General features: G+C 47.0%; 1 protein-coding gene across 1 annotated transcript in view; it reads right to left on the reverse strand.

Moving 5' to 3' along the window:
• Window positions 1-529: 529 nt before the first annotated feature.
• Window positions 530-21,035, reverse strand: part of LOC148521400 (uncharacterized) — a 206,981-nt gene continuing 186,475 nt past the window's right edge. Inside the window, 2 exon segments of the mRNA XM_088475227.1 lie at window positions 530-808; window positions 810-922. Coding sequence (XP_088331353.1) covers window positions 662-808; window positions 810-922 — 260 coding nt within the window. The 3' untranslated portion in view covers window positions 530-661.

The following is a 21,035-nucleotide window of genomic DNA, read 5'->3' on the forward strand; positions in this document are numbered from 1 at the left end:
TGTGCCAGGTAGGTATTGTGTACTGGGTAGTGTGTGCCAGGTAGGTATTGTGTACTGGGTAGTGTGTGCCAGGTAGGTATTGTGTACTGGGTATTGTGTGCCAGGTAGGTATTGTGTACTGGGTATTGTGTGCCAGGTAGGTAATGTGTACTGGGTATTGTGTGCCAGGTAGGTAATGTGTACTGGGTATTGTGTGCCAGGTAGGTAATGTGTACTGGGTAGTGTGTGCCAGGTAGGTATTGTGTACTGGGTATTGTGTGCCAGGTAGGTAATGTGTACTGGGTAGTGTGTGCCAGGTAGGTATTGTGTACTGGGTAGTGTGTGCCAGGTAGGTATTGTGTACTGGGTAGTGTGTGCCAGGTAGGTATTGTGTACTGGGTATTGTGTGCCAGGTAGGTATTGTGTACTGGGTATTGTGTGCCAGGTAGGTATTGTGTACTGGGTAGTGTGTGCCAGGTAGGTATTGTGTACTGGGTATTGTGTGCCAGGTAGGTAATGTGTACTGGGTATTGTGTGCTGGGTGAAATGGATCTTGCTGGAAGGTTAGGGCGAGATGTCTATGAAACTTGGGGCACAAGAAACGTGGTGTTGCCCATAGCAAACACAATTGTTTCTAACCAGCAGTTTAGAAAATTGAGCAAACATCTGATAGGTACAGTAGCTACGAGTGTCTCTGCAATATTCGGAGTCTTCCAGTCACTGCATAGCGGGGGTAATGCCATCCATTGCGTAGTTTTGTGTTAAGCGTTTGGTGGCGCGGTGGCTTGTTGCACTTCTCCGTGATATGGGGAACATCCCTCTCATGACCTCATCCCGTCTGTCTGTACTTTCTGAGACAGGTATCGCATCACCACCGAGTGCCAGTCTATAATCTCATCCACGTGTACGGGGTTAGGAAATCGGTGGTCTCTGTGTATCCCGACTGTGTAAAAAATAAGAAGAGAATATAACGAAATATGGAACTCCATAATGTTTCCACACCCCATATACTGCCAAGCCACACCCCATCTACTGCCAAGCCACATCCCATATACTGCCAAGCCACATCCCATACACTGTCAAGCCACACCCCATACACTGCCAAACCACATCCCATACACTTCCAAGCCACACCCCATCTACTGCCAAGCCACACCCCATCTACTGCCAAGCTACATCCCATATACTGCCAAGCCACATCCCATACACTGCCAAGCCACATCCCATACACTGTCAAGCCACACCCCATACACTGCCAAACCACATCCCATACACTTCCAAGCCACACCCCATACACTGCCAAACCACATCCCATACACTTCCAAGCCACACCCCATCTACTGCCAAGCCACACCCCATATACTGCCAAGCCACATCCCATATACTGTCAAGCCACACCCCATATACTGCCAAGCCATATCCTATATACTGCCAAGCCACACCCCATATACTGTCAAACCACACCCCATACCCCACATACACTCCTAAACCACACCAGTTTTCAGTGGCAGTAGGTGTTTTTTTTCCTTTTGCTAAACATGCCCTTAAGTTGCTTAACAGTTCCCCTGACCGCAGGTTGCGGTTGCAGAGCACTGACTAGGATCAACTAGTGTCACAACCCTAGAGATCAGACCCTGACAAGTGGTAGGGGTACTGGCGCCAACTCTGGTGCCACGTGAATGTGTGGCCGATGGGATGAACGCGTTTCACCAAGCACAAGCCTCCGGTTAAGTGTTATGGGGTTGCCTGTGTTAAGATTTTATTCTGCGTGATAAAGCCTTAGCCTAGTGTTCATTCTAGCACCCTGCACCTGTCACGACCCGTGCGGTTCCTGTTTCCTGCCTGGGGTGTCGCTCTCTGCTCTGGTGTTTCTAGCACACTCAACTGATGCAACAAACTGCTGATATACAGACCAGACTGTGCTAGAAGCACCAGAGCAGTGTGACACCCCAGGCAGGAGAGAGGAACTGCACGTGCTGTCACAGGTGCAGGGTGCTAGAATGAAGACTACTTAGCCGACAGTCGGCTTATTAGATTCAATTAAACACAAACTTCTGTCACTGCCTCCTTCATAAATCAAATATAAATCCTATTTCTTGCTGCAGTCCAAATGGAAATATCAGCTCAGTAATGCGAATAGGCAGCCACGACTTCACATAATATGGCAGCCACACCGATAAATTAAGTAGTGTTGGTGGGAGGGGGTCAGGATGTAATCAGCCAATTAGAAGCTGGTAGTTACAAATGTGTCAATCGTGCCAAATAGCCCTGTGTGGCACCCATGAAAATGCGGCTAAGCCGCGCCATGTGTCTCATCGCTCAGTATTAAACTGGATTTGTGAGTTGCGATAAAAACAAGAGATATGGTAAGAACTTACCTTTGTTATCTCTGTTTCTACGAAGCCCATAGGGTCCAAAGGGTTGACCTTGGGGTATAGCTGGATCTGGATCCACGGGCACCACGCAGTTAAAGCTTTAGCTGCTCCCAGGATGCTCTTGGGTCCATCCTCCTCTATACCCCGCCCCAGAGCCACAGGCACCTCAGTTGGTAAGAAGCCCAGGCCGGAGGAGACTAAACAGAGAGAAGGAAGACTGGAACACACAAGAAACCATACTCACAGAAAAGGGAGACGGAAAACCGGTGACCAGCAACACAGCACTTTTGAAGCCAGGTGCGTCAGGGCGGGCGCCCTGTGGACCCTATGGACTTCGTAGAAACAGAGATAACAAAGGTAAGTTCTTACCATAGCTCTTGTTTTCTACTTCAGGGACCATAGGGGGTCCACAGGGTGACCTTGGGGATGTCACAAAGCAGTTCAACTAAGGGCGGGGACGCTCCTGTGCAGAAAGGAGAATCCTGCGCCCAAAGGATGCATCCTGAGAGGCAAAGGTGTCAAACGCATAAAACCTCAAAAACGTCTGAATGGAAGACCAAGTGGCTGCCTTGCACAGCTGAACAGCGGAGGCACCACGTCTAGCAGCCCAAGAAGGACCCACAGACCGAGTGGAATGAGCCCTAACAGAGGCTGGAACAGGTAAACCTTCCTGTACATAAGCCTCCCTAATAACAGAACAAAGCCAATGGGCTAAGGTTGGTTTGTTGGCAGGCCAACCCCTCTTATGAAAACCAAAGAGGACAAACAAAGAATCGGACCTTCTAACAGAAGCAGTCTGATCAACATAAATTCTGAGAGCACGGACATCGTCCAACGAAGCCTCGCCAGCTGTAAGATCTGGGGACTGAAAAGCTGGCACCACCAGTTCCTGATTAATGTGGAACTTAGACACAACTTTAGGCAAAAACTCAGGATGAGTGCGAAGCACTGCTCTGTCCTGGTGAAAAATTAAGAAGGGTGGACTACAGGAAAGTGCCCCCAACTCGGATACCCTCCTGGCCGAAGAAATTGCCAGGAGAAACACAGTTTTCAGTGTTAACCACTTGAGGTCAACCGACTCAAGAGGTTCAAAAGGAGGTCCCTGCAGGACCAGAAGAACCACCGCCAAGTCCCACGGAGCCACTGGAGGCACAAAGGGAGGCTGGATTCTAAGAACACCCTGGAAAAAGGTGTGAACGTCAGGCAGTGTAGCGATTCTACGTTGGAATCACACAGACAGAGCCGATACATGAACCTTCAGGGAAGCAAGACGTAAGCCCAGGTCAAGACCTGACTGCAGAAATGCCAAAATCCTAGAAAACCTGAACACCTGAGGATCAAAGTTTCTGGACTCACACCACTGAAAGTAAGTGTGCCACACTCTGTGGTAAATCCGTGCAGAGGCAGGTTTTATGCGCCCTCAGCATGGTACGATGACAGAGCTTGAAAAGCCCTGGGACCTTAAGACGGCTGTCTCAAGAGCCACGCCGTCAAAGACAGCCGACCCAGATCTGGGTAAAGGCAAGGCCCCTGAGACAGGAGGTCCTGATGCTGAGGCAGAAGGAACGGGGCATCTACGGACAAGCTCCTGAGATCAGAGTACCAAGGACGTCTGGGCCACAATGGAGCCACCAGCAGAAACGTGCCCCTGTCCTGTTTGATTTTTCTTAGTACCCGAGGTAGCAGGGAGATCGGAGGGAACAGGTATGCTAGGTGAAATGTCCATTTCACTGACAGCGCGTCCACCAGGCTTGCGCCTGCGTCCCTTGTCCTTGAGCCATACACAGGTAACTTGTAATTGTGACGGGAGGCCATCAGGTCCAACTCCGGCAGTCCCCATCTGTTCACGAGAAGTTGAAACACCTCTGGGTGAAGCGACCATTCCCCGGGATGCACGTCGTGACGGCTGAGGAAGTCTGCCTCCCAATTGAGGACTACCGGGATGAAGGCTGCCGAGATTGCTGGAAGGTGGCACTCCACCCAAGCCAGGATCTGAGACACCTCCGACATCGCAGCTCGACTGCGAGTTCCCCCCTGGTGATTGATGTACGTCACCATGGTGGCGTTGTCGGATTACACCTGAACTGTCCTTCCGTGAAGAGCGGTGCCTGATGAGAGCAGAGCCCTGAACACGGCCCGCAGTTCCAGCACGTTTATGGGAAGAACTGCTTCCTCCGCAGACCAACGGCCCTGAAGAGACAACGAGCGGGTCACTACCCCCCAACCCCGGAGACTGGCATCTGTTGTGAGCAGAACCCAGTCCGGGATCCAAAAGGGGCGACCCTCGATGAGATGAGCAGGCTGAAGCCACCAAACTAGAGACTGGTGCACTTCCGGGGACAAGACCAGTATCTGGGATCGGATCCGGTGAGGTAACCCGTTCCATTCCGATAGAATCTGCCCCTGCATGGGCCTGGAATGTAACTGGGCAAATTCCACCATGTCGAATGCCGACACCGTGGACCCTAGGACTCTCATGGCCAAGTGTAGCGACACCCCGGCACTGCTCAGGCAACTGTGTATCCGCAGTTGTAGGGAGGACACCTTTTCCGGAGTCAGGAAAATCCTTTGCTGACGAGAATCCAGAAGGGCTCCCAAATTAACCATCCGTTGTGATGGGATCAGAATTGACTTCTTCCAATTTATCAACCACCCGTGTGCCTGAAGACAAGCAATGGTCAGGTGGAGATGTCGAAGAAGTACCTCTGGGGAGCTCGCCAGCAGAAGAAGTTCGTCCAGATACGGGAGCAGCCGTATACCCTGGCCCCGAAGGTGGGCGGCCATAACTGCCATCACCTTGGTGAACACCCTCGGAGCCGTGGAAAGGCCAAAAGGCAATGCCCAAAACTGGTAGTGATGTTGCAGGATAGCAAACCTCATATACCGCTGGTGTGCCGGTGCTATGGGCACATGAAGATAGGCGTCCTGGATATCCAGGGAGACCATGTAATCCCCGGGTTCCATCGCCAGAATGATGGAACGGAACGTTTCCATCCTGAACTTGGGAACTCAGATATTTGTTCAGAGACTTCAAATTCAGGATAGGGAGATGAGAACCATTGGGCTTCTGTACCAGAAACAGAGATCAGAATAGTACCCCGTCCCGCATTGAAACTGCGGAACGGGAACAATGACCCCTGCTTGTAGCAAGGATTGTATAGCCACCTGAATCTGGGAAGCTTTGGTCTTGTCCAGAGAAGGACTCGTGCAAAAAAACTGGTGGGGCGGCCTGACCCGAAAAGACAGGGCGTACCCCTGAGAGACTACTTCTCGAACCCAGGCATCTGTGGTGGTATTGTGCCAACACTGGGCGAAGTGGAGAAGTCGGCCTTACACTCTGAGGTCCCCCAGAGGGAGGTCCGTCCCATCAGGCAGCAGGTTTATCCTCCAGCTTGGAAGAAGGGCGCCAAGCACTCCAGGCTTGCTTCTTGGGTTTAGAGGCGGTCTTAGCCGCCAACTGCCTCGGGAACGACTGACCTTTTGCCTTACCCTGAACCCGAAATGAACGAAAGGCCGAGCTCCGGACCTTGGCAGGCGTTGCTGCTGAAGGGAGGAAAGCTGACTTGGATTTAGCAAGGGTATTCACTATTTTGTCCAAGTCCGGACCAAATAGCAATTCTCCATTGAAAGGTAAGGCCTCCAGGCCTTTCTTTGAATCGGAGTCCGCTCTCCAGGACCTCAGCCATAAGGATCGGCGGGCAGACACTGCTGCAGCCGATACTCGAGAGGTCAGCAGACTAGCATCCAAAGAGGCTTCTCCAATGTAGGAAGCAGCGTCTCTCATCTGTCCTAACAATGCCCTCTCTGGACATCCGAAGCAACGTCCGGAAAGGTATCCTCTAATGCGTTGGCCCAACCCTCAATGGCCTTGGCCACCCAGGAGATGGCCATGGACGGTCGGACCACTGCCCATGAGAGGGAGTAAATTGACTTTAAGCAAGTCTCAACTTTTCTGTCCGTGGGATCCTTCATCGAGGATATAGACGGTAATGGCAAAGTAGTGCTCCTTATTAAACGGGTGACATGGGAATCCACCGCCGGTGGAGTTTCCCATTTTTTACAATGTGCCTCAGGAAAAGGGTAATTAGAAGCCAACCGCTTCTGTGGTAGGAATCTCTTACTGGGCGCCTGCCAAGCCACCGCCATATGATCCGTCAACTGATCAGGCAGGGGAAACACTGCAGAAGCCACCTTAGTTTTTTTTAAACTAGGATACTTCGACTTAGGAGCTGGTGCCTCATCCTCTATTAGGAGAATGGCTCGCACCGCCCTAACCAGTGCTCGCACATTAATGGACGACTTGGTATCCGCCTCCTGGACCGATGTGTCCGAGTCGGTGTCATCATGAACCTCCCCATCATCTGAGGACCCCTCGGAGTCCGATAAATGCGCCGCCTGCGCCATTAGTGTGTGTTTTGACACCCTAGAAGGCATGTCATTCTGCAACATTGACTGAAAAGCCGAAGACGTGGCCGCCAAATTTTGTACTGAGTTGGAGAGCACATCCACCCAGGGCCTGAAAGGGCACCACAGACTGCTGCATCACAGGGGAAGCCTGTACATACATAGGTAACCCCGCATAAGGACCAACAGACTGAGACCCGGGGGGCTCCGCAATAATTGCGGGACACCCAGGGAATGGGGGACGGTCGGCTGGGGCAACGCCCTAGTAGGGACAGCAGTCGGGACCGACAGACGGTCCGCAATAGACACCAGCACCTGAGAAAACATCGCCCATGGTGGTTCCTGCGTCATAGGAAGTATTGAACCACCTGGCACCATCTACACAGGCCATCCTGTGACAAATCCTCCCCTATCCACTCCTGCAGAACAGCGTCCGCAGGAGACCAACACCGGAGCCACGGAGTGCTCTATCTCCTCATCCGACATGACAAAATATATTATATAAATAAATATATCTGGCAACAGAGCCGAATCAAGCGCACTCACCAGTGTGCTGAACAACAGCCCACAATATGGTACTGTGTAGCACACAACTGTATGTGACGGACCTCACAAATAGGTGATTTATATAGGTGAGGTCTGTAGAACAGCCCCTCCCCCACACACCTGCAGGGCTTCGGAGAAGGAAAGGGATAGATATAGGCTAACAGTAAGTAGAAATAAGCACAGACAGGCAGCACTAGCAAAAGTCACATACCATGCAGAGAAGATATACTCACTGCACCTTTCCACTACAAATCAACCTCCCAGATTCAGTGTCTGGGATTCAGTATCTGGGAGGGCTATAGCGCTGTGTACACTGTCCTTGATCGGGGGAGAGGAACACAGGGGGACCGGTCCGCGTGCTCCCTGAGCAGGGGCTGGCTGGCAACTTTTAGCCTGGGGGGCAAATGCATGCAGGCGGCCCTGGCAGAGGGGTAGCGTGTAGCCAGGGTGCCCGAAGAACATGCGTGCTACGGCGCCCCCCCCTCAAGTGTTCCAGGGAGGAGGCGGGTCCATATGGGATTAATGTAAAGTAAAAATAAAGATTAGGAACAGCCCCGTCGTGGTGCCCATATGCAGTGCCCCCCTGTGCCCCAGGAGAGGTTCCCCTTATGCAGGCCTCCAGTAGTGCCCCCAGTAGTGATCCCCCCTATGCAGTGCCCCCAGTAGTGGTCCCCCCTGTGCAGTGCCCCTTGTGCCCCCAGTAGTAAGCCCCTTATATAGTGCCCCCATTAGTGGTACCCCCTATGCAGTGCTCCTTATATAGTGCCCTCAGTACCAGTCCACACCCCTGCAGTGCCCCAATAGTGGTAACCCTTATGCAGTGCCCCTAAATAGTGGCCCCAGTTGTAGTCTCCCCCCTATGCAGTACTCCCAGTATTGCCCTTTTTATAGAGCCCCCAGCAGTGGTCCCTCGATGCAGTGCCCCCAGTGGTAGTCCCCTCCCCCTTATGTAGTGCCCCTAGTAGTAGTCCCCTCCCCCCTATGCAGTGCCCCTAGTAGTTGTCCCCTCCCCTTGTAGTGCCCCTAGTAGTAGTAGTCCCCCCTTGTAATAGTAATCCCCCCCTTGTAGTGCCCCCAGTAGTAGTCCCCCCAATTATAATTCCCAGTAGTGGTCCCCCCTTGTAGTGCCCCCAGTAGTGATCTCCCCCTTGTAGTACCCCCAGTAGTGGTCTCCCTCCTGTAGTGCCCCCAGTAGTAGTTCCTCCCTCTTGTAGTGCCCCCAGTCCAGTAGTGGTTCCCCCTTTGTAGTGCCACCAGTAGTCCCTCCCCTTGTAGTGTCCCCAGTAGTAGTAGTCCCCCCTTGTAGTGCCCCCAGTAGTAGTAGTCCCCCCCTTGTATTGCCCCCATTAGTAGTAGTCCCCCCCTTGCAGTGGCTCCAGTAGTGGTTCCCCCCTTGTGGTGCCCCCAGTAGTGGTCTCCCCCTTGTAGTGCCAGCCCCCCCCCCCCCAGTAGACACACGTAGTAAAAAAAAAAAACACTTACCTGAATCCCCGCTCCCGCCGTCGCCATCCGCTCCTCCGTCTGTCCTTCCCGGGCATTATGGGAGACACGTCATATGATGTCATGACGCCTCTCCCATTGCCCACTGCGGGAGCCGGAAGATGGAGCGGCTCCTGCATTGGGCGCAGCAGCAGCTAATGAGAGTCTGACAGACTCTCATTGGCTGTTGCTTACAACAAACACACAGCTGTCGGAGCCGGCGGCTGTGTGTTTGTCACTTGTGTAGCGCTGACCGAACTCCGTCCGGTCAGCGCTACACATGCGGTGCAGTCTGTGTCACAGTGACACAGACTAAAAATATGGGTATATGAGCGCTGGTATGGATTAGAATTGGTGGACCGCACAAATAAAAATATATGAATGTAATGAATAATCAGTAATCAATAACAAAACAAAACAAACAAAAAAAAAATATATATAAAAAAAAAATAAAAAAAAATAATTAATAAAAAACAAAGATGAAAATAGAAAGAAAAACAGCAAAGGAGAGAAAAGGCATAAACAGTATTATGGGATTAATGTTTATAGTCTTTATAGACTAGTTGGGGGTGTGCCAGTTCTGCATGTACCCCACGAGGGGTCCGCTGTGCTATTGCCACCTAACTCACCCTAACTAGCTCGGCGTTGACTGCTGACTTCAGCTGCAGATTCCCATCTGAGCCGCAATCACATGTCCCGCCGGGCTGGCGCCGCTTGATGACAGAGGGCGTCGGGGGATGTTCAGTGGGCTTGTAGCAGCAGCGGCAGTTGTTCTTTTCCTGGGCACTCCTTCCAATCTCCAACGCGTTTCGGACCTTCCACGGGTCCTTTGTCAAGGATGAAGGGGGTGGGCCTTAGTATGGCTTTATTTATAGTGTGACTAATTAGTAAAAAGAGTTAAAACCCGGATATCTGGTCCCGGAATTTGCAGGAGGGTTGGAGGCAAGCACATGTTCTTTTTTCTGTGCCTGACTCCATTTTGGTTTATGCCAGAATGGTGTAGATTGAGAAAAGTTAAAGAAAGATAAGCAATGATATGAAACTAACAAAATAAGAATAAATATAGATAAATAAAGATAATAACATTTAAAATAATAAATAATAAATAAAAATAAAATTAAAATAAAGTGAAATAAAATTAAAAATAATAATAATAATTGCTAGTGAATAATGAATCTAAAAATTATTATTTTGATTTTAAAATACTTATAAAAATGCTTTTAATTCTATATCAATGTTCAGTCCATACGGTTCCAATGTGTGGAGGTTATAGATCCATTCTGTTTCTTTTTTCTTTAATGTTTTGATCAGATCCTCACCTCGCCAGTTTTGTGTTACTCTTTCAATACCCATAAACTTCAATCCTCTTGGGTCCTTATTGTGGTTATTTAAAAAATGGGCTGATACACTGTGAGTAGTGAGGCCTTTCTTGATGTTGTATATATGTTCTGATATTCGTACTTTTATTTTTATTTTTGTTTGGCCGATATATTGAATGCCACATGGGCACTCTAATAGGTATATCGCTCCTTCGGTCTCACATGAGATGGAATCCTTAACTGGATACTTTCGTCCTGTTTGGTTTGAATTGCATTCTGTTTTCTTGTTGGTGTCCTTAATCTGGTTCTTACAGCCAGTGCAACTTTTGCAAAAATGGAAGCCCTTTGAAGCTTTATTTATTTTCTCTTTGTTGTTCTGGGTCCCGTAGAAGCTTTTCGTTAGTTGTTGTTTGAGGTTTGACGCCTTCCTGTATATAATACGTGGTTGTGCTGGCAGTATCTTCTTCACTTCCTCATCTAGCCTCAATATATTCCAGTGTTTCATAAGGAGGTTTTCGATCTGTTTGTAATTGCTATTGAACTGTGTTATGAATGAGACTGGTCTTTCTTCTTCTTGTTTTGTGTTCTTGTATTGAATGAGTGTGCCTCTGTCTAAATTGCCATTTTTTTCAATTTCTTCTGATAGTCTTTTTTCTTTATAACCCTTCTTGATGAAATTTGACTTCATTTCTGTTGCCTGTACCCTAAAGGTGTCATCTTTGGTACAGTTCCTTCTTAGGCGGCGAAATTGGCCCCCTGGTATGTTGTTTTTCCATTTTGAATGATGGTTACTTTGAATAGGCAGAATGCTATTGCCACTGACATCTTTAACATGATTTCTGGTCATTATTCCACCGTCTTCTATAAATATTTCCAAATCTAGAAAAATAATCATTTGTTTGCTATAATTAGATGAGAATTCTAAATTTAGGTTGTTCTGATTCAGAGATTCCAAAATGGAGTCAGGCACAGAAAAAAGAACATGTGCTTGCCTCCAACCCTCCTGCAAATTCCGGGACCGGATATCCGGGTTTTAACTCTTTTTACTAATTAGTCACACTATAAATATAGCCATACTAAGGCCCACCCCCTTCATCCTTGACAAAGGACCCGTGGAAGGTCCGAAACGCGTTGGAGATTGGAAGGAGTGCCCAGGAAAAGAACAACTGCCGCTGCCGCTACAAGCCCACTGAACATCCCCCGACGCCCTCTGTCATCAAGCGGCGCCAGCCCGGCGGGACATGTGATCGTGGCTCAGATGGGAATCTGCAGCTGAAGTCAGCAGTCAACGCCGAGCTAGTTAGGGTGAGTTAGGTGGCAATAGCACAGCGGACCCCTCGTGGGGTACATGCAGAACTGGCACACCCCCAACTAGTCTATAAATACTATAAACATTAATCCCATAATACTGTTTATGCCTTTTCTCTCCTTTGCTGTTTTTCTTTCTATTTTCATCTTTGTTTTTTATTAATTATTATTTTTTTTAATTTTTTTTTTATATATTTTTTTTTTTTTGTTTGTTTTGTTTTATTATTGATTACTGATTATTCATTACATTCATATATTTTTATTTGTGCGGTCCACCAATTCTAATCCATACCAGCGCTCATATACCCATATTTTTAATCTGACCACTATTTATTGAGCTGCGGAAATACAAGCGCAACACACCATTTTTATTTTTTACTTCTAACTACTAGAACCTAAGTGGAGTTTGCTGCTATGCCTTATATAACACGACACAATCATAGAAGAGATAACATTGCAGAAATCTTCTCAACCACCAGAGCACCTGTAGAACCAACCAATAAAGAGGAAGGTTTTTGTAACCAATTCCTTAGACTGCAAAAAAAATATTATGTACAAGAAATAAGACAATGGTGGGAAATTACAACATTATCCAAATATTTGGAACAAGGGCTTATTCCAAAAGGCCTAAGAATGCAGAAAAATCCAACATTCGTACCCATCACAATAGACTTTTTCAAAAAATGGAACGATATATTGGATACATGTTCCAGGGAATTGATCAAACTAATCATTAAGGATAGAGAAAGCTCAATGAAAAATATAAATGAGAATATTGAACAAATTGAGAAGAAATTTGAGCCATTACAGACAATGCAAGATTATCAGAACTTGATGGACCTAACAAAGAGCAAAATGGAGAAACTAGAGGACGATATTATTTCACAAAAGAAAAAGAAATTCATAAGAGATTATGAAGAGAAAGATTTGTATTCAAAAACTACCAATGAAAAAAGGAACCACACATCAAATATAGAAACCATAAAACAAAGACAGGGATACCAGCAATATAGGAAAATTCAAAATCTACCTAGAGAGAAAAAACCTCTCCTGCAAGGATACCCACAGACAACTAGACAAAGAGAGTACAAACCCTATGATCAAAGAAACTTTTCATATCAGACGCAACAACCACGTCAACAACATAATCCATACAAATTGATCAGACAATCATACCAACAAGGAAAAGATTCAGCCAATGAATTAGAGCAAAAAAGTTTCAGAACACTCCTTGAAGATATTGAAGAGCAACAAAATGTGCCTAAAAAGAAGTTACAGAAGAGAAATTATGAAGAAGAATCAGACAGTGACGACAACTTAGGAGACTATTTTTTAGAGAACCTTTGGGGACCAGGGAGACCCCCAGATCCAATACGGTCAATGAACAAAAAAAGAAAGAACAGTCCATCATCCGGAAAAGGGGAACGAGAGGAGGAAAAAGAAAGAAGAAACAGGTAATACCAACTACAGATGAGGAAGAAGATAAAGGACTTATTTTCAATCTCAGTAAGAAAGAACTGACAACAGCTCAAAGAAACCTCCTAAAGAAAGGACTAAAATTTGCCCCCCATTCAGGTGTCAACAAATTCAACTTATACATAGACACACAAAAATTCATTAGAAAGGTATGCTTGAAGAAATATTTTGCAAAAGATCCAGTAACAAGAGTATGCATGCCACCATCGAAAGAATATATACACACCAACTTTAGAGCGGCATCAACCTTTTACCCAACACATGTCAAAGGACCACATATCACAACATTTCAACGACTAATAGAAGAAGAAATCAGACAACTCCCCGAAAAAAAGAATAATTTATATAACTTCACAAGAGAAGAAAAAGCAAGTATAAAAGAACTAAGAGAAGATAAAACCATCATAATAAAACCGGCGGATAAAGGGGGAGGAGTTGTAATAATGGATGTAGAGGAATACAGTAAGGAAGCAGAAAATCTCCTTTCCAACGCCACTACTTATCAAAATTGAATAAAGATCCTACACAAGATTTTAAAAAGATTTTGCAAGAACAACTAAATGAAGGAATAGAACTGGGTATAATTTCTAAAAAAGAATATGAATTTATTCATACAGAACATCCACGCATTCCCACATTTTACCACCTCCCCAAAATACATAAACGATTGACCAATCCACCTGGAAGACCGATAGCCTCGGGGATTGGTTCCCTCACAGCAAACCTCTCCAAATATGTAGACTTCTTCTTACAACCCCTTGTATCTAAACAACAAAGTTACCTTAAAGACACGATGCAGGTATTACAAATTTTAGATACCTTTGTCTGGAAAGAGACTTACCTCTTATGTTCAAGTGATATAAAGTCATTATATACAGTCATCAATCACGAAAAAGGATGTGACGCAACTAGACATTACCTATCACCTCAATCAACAATTCCAAATGAACAGATAAACTTCATAATGGATTCAATAGATTTCATCCTTAGGAAAAATTATTTTTGGCACAATGGCGACTTTTTTCTACAAACAAGAGGAACTGCAATGGGCACATCCTTTGCCCCTTGCTACGCAAACTTGTTTGTAGCATGGTGGGAGGATACTCATATCTGGCAGAATAACCCGTATATTGGAAACATCAAATTGTGGCGCAGGTATATTGACGATTTGCTATTTATCTGGGATGGAACAGAAGATGACCTGAAGCAATTTCTTATTTCTCTGAATCAGAACAACCTAAATTTAGAATTCTCATCTAATTATAGCAAACAAATGATTATTTTTCTAGATTTGGAAATATTTATAGAAGACGGTGGAATAATGACCAGAAATCATGTTTAAGATGTCAGTGGCAATAGCATTCTGCCTATTCAAAGTAACCATCATTCAAAATGGAAAAACAACATACCAGGGGGCCAATTTCGCCGCCTAAGAAGGAACTGTACCAAAGATGACACCTTTAGGGTACAGGCAACAGAAATGAAGTCAAATTTCATCAAGAAGGGTTATAAAGAAAAAAGACTATCAGAAGAAATTGAAAAAATTGGCAATTTAGACAGAGGCACACTCATTCAATACAAGAACACAAAACAAGAAGAAGAAAGACCAGTCTCATTCATAACACAGTTCAATAGCAATTACAAACAGATCGAAAACATCCTTATGAAACACTGGAATATATTGAGGCTAGATGAGGAAGTGAAGAAGATACTGCCAGCACAACCACGTATTATATACAGGAAGGCGTCAAACCTCAAACAACAACTAACGAAAAGCTTCTACGGGACCCAGAACAACAAAGAGAAAATAAATAAAGCTTCAAAGGGCTTCCATTTTTGCAAAAGTTGCACTGGCTGTAAGAACCAGATTAAGGACACCAACAAGGAAACAGAATTCAATTCAAACCAAACAGGACGAAAGTATCCAGTTAAGGATTCCATCTCATGTGAGACCGAAGGAGCGATATACCTATTAGAGTGCCCATGTGGCATTCAATATATCGGCCAAACAAAAATAAAAATAAAAGTACGAATATCAGAACATATATACAACATCAAGAAAGGCCTCACTACTCACAGTGTATCAGCCCATTTTTTAAATAACCACAATAAGGACCCAAGAGGATTGAAGTTTATGGGTATCGAAAGAGTAACACAAAACTGGCGAGGTGAGGATCTGATCAAAACATTAAAGAAAAAAGAAACAGAATGGATCTATAACCTCCACACATTGGAACCGTATGGACTGAACATTGATATAGAATTAAAAGCATTTTTATAAGTATTTTAAAATCAAAATAATAATTTTTAGATTCATTATTCACTAGCAATTATTATTATTATTTTTAATTTTATTTCACTTTATTTTAATTTTATTTTTATTTATTATTTATTATTTTAAATGTTATTATCTTTATTTATCTATATTTATTCTTATTTTGTTAGTTTCATATCATTGCTTATCTTTCTTTAACTTTTCTCAATCTACACCATTCTGGCATAAACCAAAATGGAGTCAGGCACAGAAAAAAGAACATGTGCTTGCCTCCAACCCTCCTGCAAATTCCGGGACCGGATATCCGGGTTTTAACTCTTTTTACTAATTAGTCACACTATAAATAAAGCCATACTAAGGCCCACCCCCTTCATCCTTGACAAAGGACCCGTGGAAGGTCCGAAATGCGTTGGAGATTGGAAGGAGTGCCCAGGAAAAGAACAACTGCCGCTGCCGCTACAAGCCCACTGAACATCCCCCGACGCCCTCTGTCATCAAGCGGCGCCAGCCCGGCGGGACATGTGATCGCGGCTCAGATGGGAATCTGCAGCTGAAGTCAGCAGTCAACGCCGAGCTAGTTAGGGTGAGTTAGGTGGCAATAGCACAGCGGACCCCTCGTGGGGTACATGCAGAACTGGCACACCCCCAACTAGTCTATAAAGACTATAAACATTAATCCCATAATACTGTTTATGCCTTTTCTCTCCTTTGCTGTTTTTCTTTCTATTTTCATCTTTGTTTTTTATTAATTATTATTTTTTTTTTATATATTTTTTTTTGTTTGTTTGTTTTGTTTTATTATTGATTACTGATTATTCATTACATTCATATATTTTTATTTGTGCGGTCCACCAATTCTAATCCATACCAGCGCTCATATACCCATATTTTTAATCTGACCACTATTTATTGAGCTGCGGAAATACTAGCGCAACACACCATTTTTATTTTTTACTTCTAACAGTGACACAGACTGCCCGTGGCCCGCATGACGCTGCGGCCCGGGGGGCACATGGCACCCTGCCCCCCGGCCCAGCCCGCCACTGTCCCTGAGAGATCTGCCCCCAGAGACCTCAGAGGAGGAGTGGCCGAGTAACTGCAGCGACGCCAGACTACGTGCTGAAAGGCGCGCTGAGCTGAGGGGAGGAGCCGCTAAACAGGGAAGGCTTCCTCCCCTGGTTAGCCATTAACCCCCGGGTTTCCGGCATCCCGCTTGCCGCTAAATAACCCTGGTGGTCTAGAGGACTGACGGGGTATTCCTCCAATGGAGGGGGAGCCCGCCGTCACCGCTAGCAGCCCCCGGTCTGTCCCCTAGAACCGGGGGCAAACGACTGCATTTAGAGTAAGACTCGCGAGCCGACGCTAATCGGCGACACGCGACTCCGGCAGCAGTCCAGGGAAGTCCCCAGAGTCCGGCTAGTACAGACGCTGGCATCCCGCCGCGATCCCCAGTGCGATACTGGTGTCGCGGCGCCAGCGGGAAGTAAGAGCGACAGCATGGGCGTCTGTACAGACAGCCCTTCACTGCCACACTGAAGAGCCCCTGTTAAAAATAAAAAAACTAACAGGCTCTTTTTTTTTTGTTTTAATTAAAAAGCTTTGGGGGCTGCTCCTGCAGACCCCCTGCGCAGGGTGACCCGACTCCGGCCAAGCACCAACTCAAACTGAGGTGCCTGTGGCTCGGGGGCGGGGTATAGAGGAGGATGGACCCAAAAGCATCCTCGGAGCAGCTAAAGCTTTAACTGCGTGGTGCCCGTGGATCCAGATCCAGCTATACCCCAAGGTCAACCCTGTGGACCCCCTATGGACCCTGAAGTAGAAAGCACAAAGTACGTGCACCCTGTACACCACTGATGGATTTGTGAGATACAGTAACGCGGCAAGAGCGGGAACCGATATGACTGAGCCGCGCCAATCATCCTGCCATGCAACATTGGGCCTGCTTCAGAGATGGATGCAAAGCCAATATTTAATCTGAAATGAGATATCCATGGCTTGGTGTCTAAACGCTAGGTGAATGAGAGCACATAAGTATAAGAGCCACCAAAATCTGCATACAGACGTTCCTAGAGCTGTACATGAGCCTCATCGTGCCTATTCCAAATGTACTGCCTGTGACGCAAAGCGCAGTGCGTCATCTCCTATAGTATTATCGGCACAGTGTGAGATGTGTATCTTACTAGTGTACATTGTCTCTAAACACATGCGTCTATTCCTAAACATAATTTATGGCTATGAAGGAGTCTCTGTCGGAGCTTCCAGGGGGTTTCTGGAGAATTTCCCATATTTGTACAGTATACCGGTTTACGTATCCGTGTAATGAAACACTAAAGGTCAGAGTAACCTGGCAGGCAGACGGCAGCTATTCATCGCCTGTTGCGCAGTGATGGCCGTCTATGAGACATATTGTCACAGCGGTCAGACGCTGCTGCACATACAGGGCGTCTTATCAATGCTCCTTTCTTCTGGATTAAACTGTTGTTTTCTGTTATGTGAGGAGCAAGAAAAAAAATGTCATTATTAGATATACAAATTACTGCGTCCGCTGTGCGAAAATACGCTAATGTCACAGGAGGCGCCTGAAGGCAGAAACAGCACGCTGTCAGCATTCGCATCCGAATCGCCATCAGCCAGTCATCGGCCATCTGGGGAAGCCTAATGACCGCCGGAACTCATCTGCTGGGGGCCAGGAAAGCTGCGTCGTGGTAGGGTCTCGTTGCCGCAAGCCCTAGAGTGCTTTCGGCTCTACCAGAGCCGAAAGCACTCCCACTGACATCACTAGTGATATCAGTGGGGCAGGCCCCAGACGGTAGGCATTCCCATGGGAACGCCTCCGTCTGGCCAGCCACGCCCCCGGCCCGCCCACCAAAGGGGGCGTGCTGTCACTCACCATCGACAGCACGCCCCCTTTGGTACGAGACCCGGAGCGATGGCTTGCCCGTCGTGCACATGCGCACTGGGCCGACATCGACCAGCTTGCGAGCGGGTCTGAATCAGGCCCTAAGACCTTGGAAACCTCCCAGATTGCTGGAATGGTGGACTACAGGCAAGTTATCTCTGTTTAATTGGTTTTTATTTCTGATCAGAATCTTATTCTGGGGTAATTGATGTAATATTGCAAATTGTATCCAACATTTATTTATCACTGAACCTTGGCATCGCTTATGAGACAATTTACTATATTCTAATGTAGAATAGTGAGTTCAATCCCACAAGGAACGCTTGTCACAGCCAATGTCGGAGCCGTCACTCCAACCAATGAATATACCAATGTGACCAAGCAGGGCCGTAACTAGGGTAGTGTGACCAGTGCCATGGCACAGGGCACCGCAGGGCATTGGGCCTGTCAATTTTCCTGTTTACTATTATCACTCTCACTTGTAGCTTCCTCTTCTTTTTTGCCCAGCATCTCCTGGCCTCCCCCATCTCTTCCCTGGCCCTTCCCCATGAGGTCAGGGCCCTTTTTCAGGTGCAGTCGCACACGCAGGGGGGGTTTCCAAGTACCTGGAAACCCCCCTGGCTCAGTGGCTGGCTTGGCCATGGGCAGGGTGCCTTGTGCAATCTGTGGAATCTGCTGAAAATGCCCTCCAAAAATGGCCACCGCCTAGGAGGAGACAGACGCTAGAGGTGCTGTTGCTACTTGACCTCTAGTGTCTGTCAGGGAACACAGCTCTGTGTTACCCGGAAGTGCCTGGAACGCTGAAGCCGCCGGAAGAAGATGCAGAAAGCTGCATCTTCTCCTGTATAACCCCTGGCAACAAGCATGAGACCCCTAACAATAAGGATGAGACCCATGGCAACGAGCATGAGACCCCTGGCAACGAGCATGTAAACCCATAGCATAAAACCCCTGGCAATGAGCATAAAGCCCCTGACAATGAGCACAAAACCCCTAGCAACGAGTGTGAAACCCCTGATAACGAGCGTGAAACCCCTGATAAAGAGCGTGAAACCCCTGATAAAGAGCGTGAAACCCCTGATAACGAGCGTGAAACCCCTGATAACGAGCGTGAAACCCCTGATAACGAGCGTGAAACCCCTGATAACGAGCATGAAACCCCTGATAAAGAGCGTGAAACCCCTGATAAAGAGCGTGAAACCCCTGATAAAGAGCGTGAAACCCCTGGCAACGAGCGTGAAACCCCTGGCAACGAGCGTGAAACCCCTGGCAACGAGCGTGAAACCCCTGGCAACGAGCGTGAAACCCCTGGCAACGAGCGTGAAACCCCTGACAACGAGCGTGAAACCCCTGGCAACGAGCGTGAAACCCCTGGCAACGAGCGTGAAACCCCTGGCAATGAGCGTGAAACCCCTGGCAACGAGCGTGAAACCCCTGACAACGAGCATGAGACCCCCGGCAAAAAGCATGTAAACCCATAGCATAAAACCCCTGGCAATGAGCAGAAAGCCCCTGACAATGAGCATAAAACCCCTGGCAACGAGCGCGAAACCCCTGGCAATGAGCGCGAAACCCCTGGCAAAGAGCGCGAAACCCCTGGCAAAGAGCGCGAAACCCCTGGCAAAGAGCGCGAAACCCCTGGCAAAGAGCATGAAACCCCTGGCAAAGAGCGTGAAACCCCTGGCAACGAGCGTGAAACCCCTGACAACGAGCATGAGACCCCCGGCAAAAAGCATGTAAACCCATAGCATAAAACCCCTGGCAATGAGCATAAAGCCCCTGACAATGAGCACAAAACCCCTAGCAACGAGCGCGAAACCCCTGGCAAAGAGCGTGAAACCCCTGGCAACGAGCGTGAAACCCCTGACAACGACGAGCGTGAAACCCCTGGCAACGAGCGTGAAACCCCTGACAACGAGCGTGAAACCCCTGACAACGAGCATGAGACCCCCGGCAAAAAGCATGTAAACCCATAGCATAAAACCCTTGGCAACGAGCATGAGAACCCTGGCAACGAGCATGAGACAGTTGGCAACGAGCATGAGACCCCTGGCAACGAGCATGAGACCCCTGGCAATGAGCATGAGACCCCTGGCAATGAGCATGAGACCCCTGGCAACGAGCATGAGACCCCTGGCAACGAGCATGAGACCCCTGGAAACTAACAGGTAATTGAAAAGTAATTTGAAGCCTTACTATGGGGCATAAAATGGTGTTAGGGGCATAACTGTATGTGGCATAATGTGTGGACATTACAGTGTGTAGCATAATGTGTACTGGGCATTACTATAAGGAGGAAAAATTATAATGTAAACTGTCTATGGGGGATGGAGGCGCATTTTTTAACTGTCCGCACTGGGAGCCAAATTGCCTAGAAACGGGCCTGCATTAGTATTAGCAAAATGCCATGGGGGGGATGGCGCCAAAAACTGGCAGGTGGCGAGCAAAATGTTAAGTGCACAGTTTCTCCATCTAAACATGACCTCTGTAGCTGCGGCTCTGAATCTGAGAGCAAAGCAGCTTTCACTGATGACCCCACCACACGCCCATAACATGCCCACAAAACACTCTTTTTGCGTTCACTTCAGGTCACCGCCCAGGAATGCCCATCACTCCACCGCTCCATTTGCAATACCATCTGATCCGATCGCAGCAGCATCATTGTGTGTACACTCAGGATAACACATTTGCCGTACTGGCTTTCTGAGGTTCTCGCACATGTGCAGCTGCGACAAATCACATTGTGCAAGTTTTATGCCCAGATGCCTTGTTATTTATATTATTTATTGTTATTTATATTATTTATTGTTATTTATATTATTTATTGTTATTTATATTAAAACACTTGAAGTACACAATAAAGTGTACATTGCAGGCTTATTCTGGTTACACTTTTTGGCTCTGTAACCAATTATTTGGAAACCCCCCTTTCAAAATTCTGCGTTTGCCACTGAGGAGCACTATCTTCTGTACCT

The sequence above is a fragment of the Taudactylus pleione genome, unplaced genomic scaffold (assembly GCF_031769625.1).
Source record: "Taudactylus pleione unplaced genomic scaffold, aTauple2 ptg000168l, whole genome shotgun sequence".
NCBI classification, from domain to species: domain Eukaryota; kingdom Metazoa; phylum Chordata; class Amphibia; order Anura; family Myobatrachidae; genus Taudactylus; species Taudactylus pleione.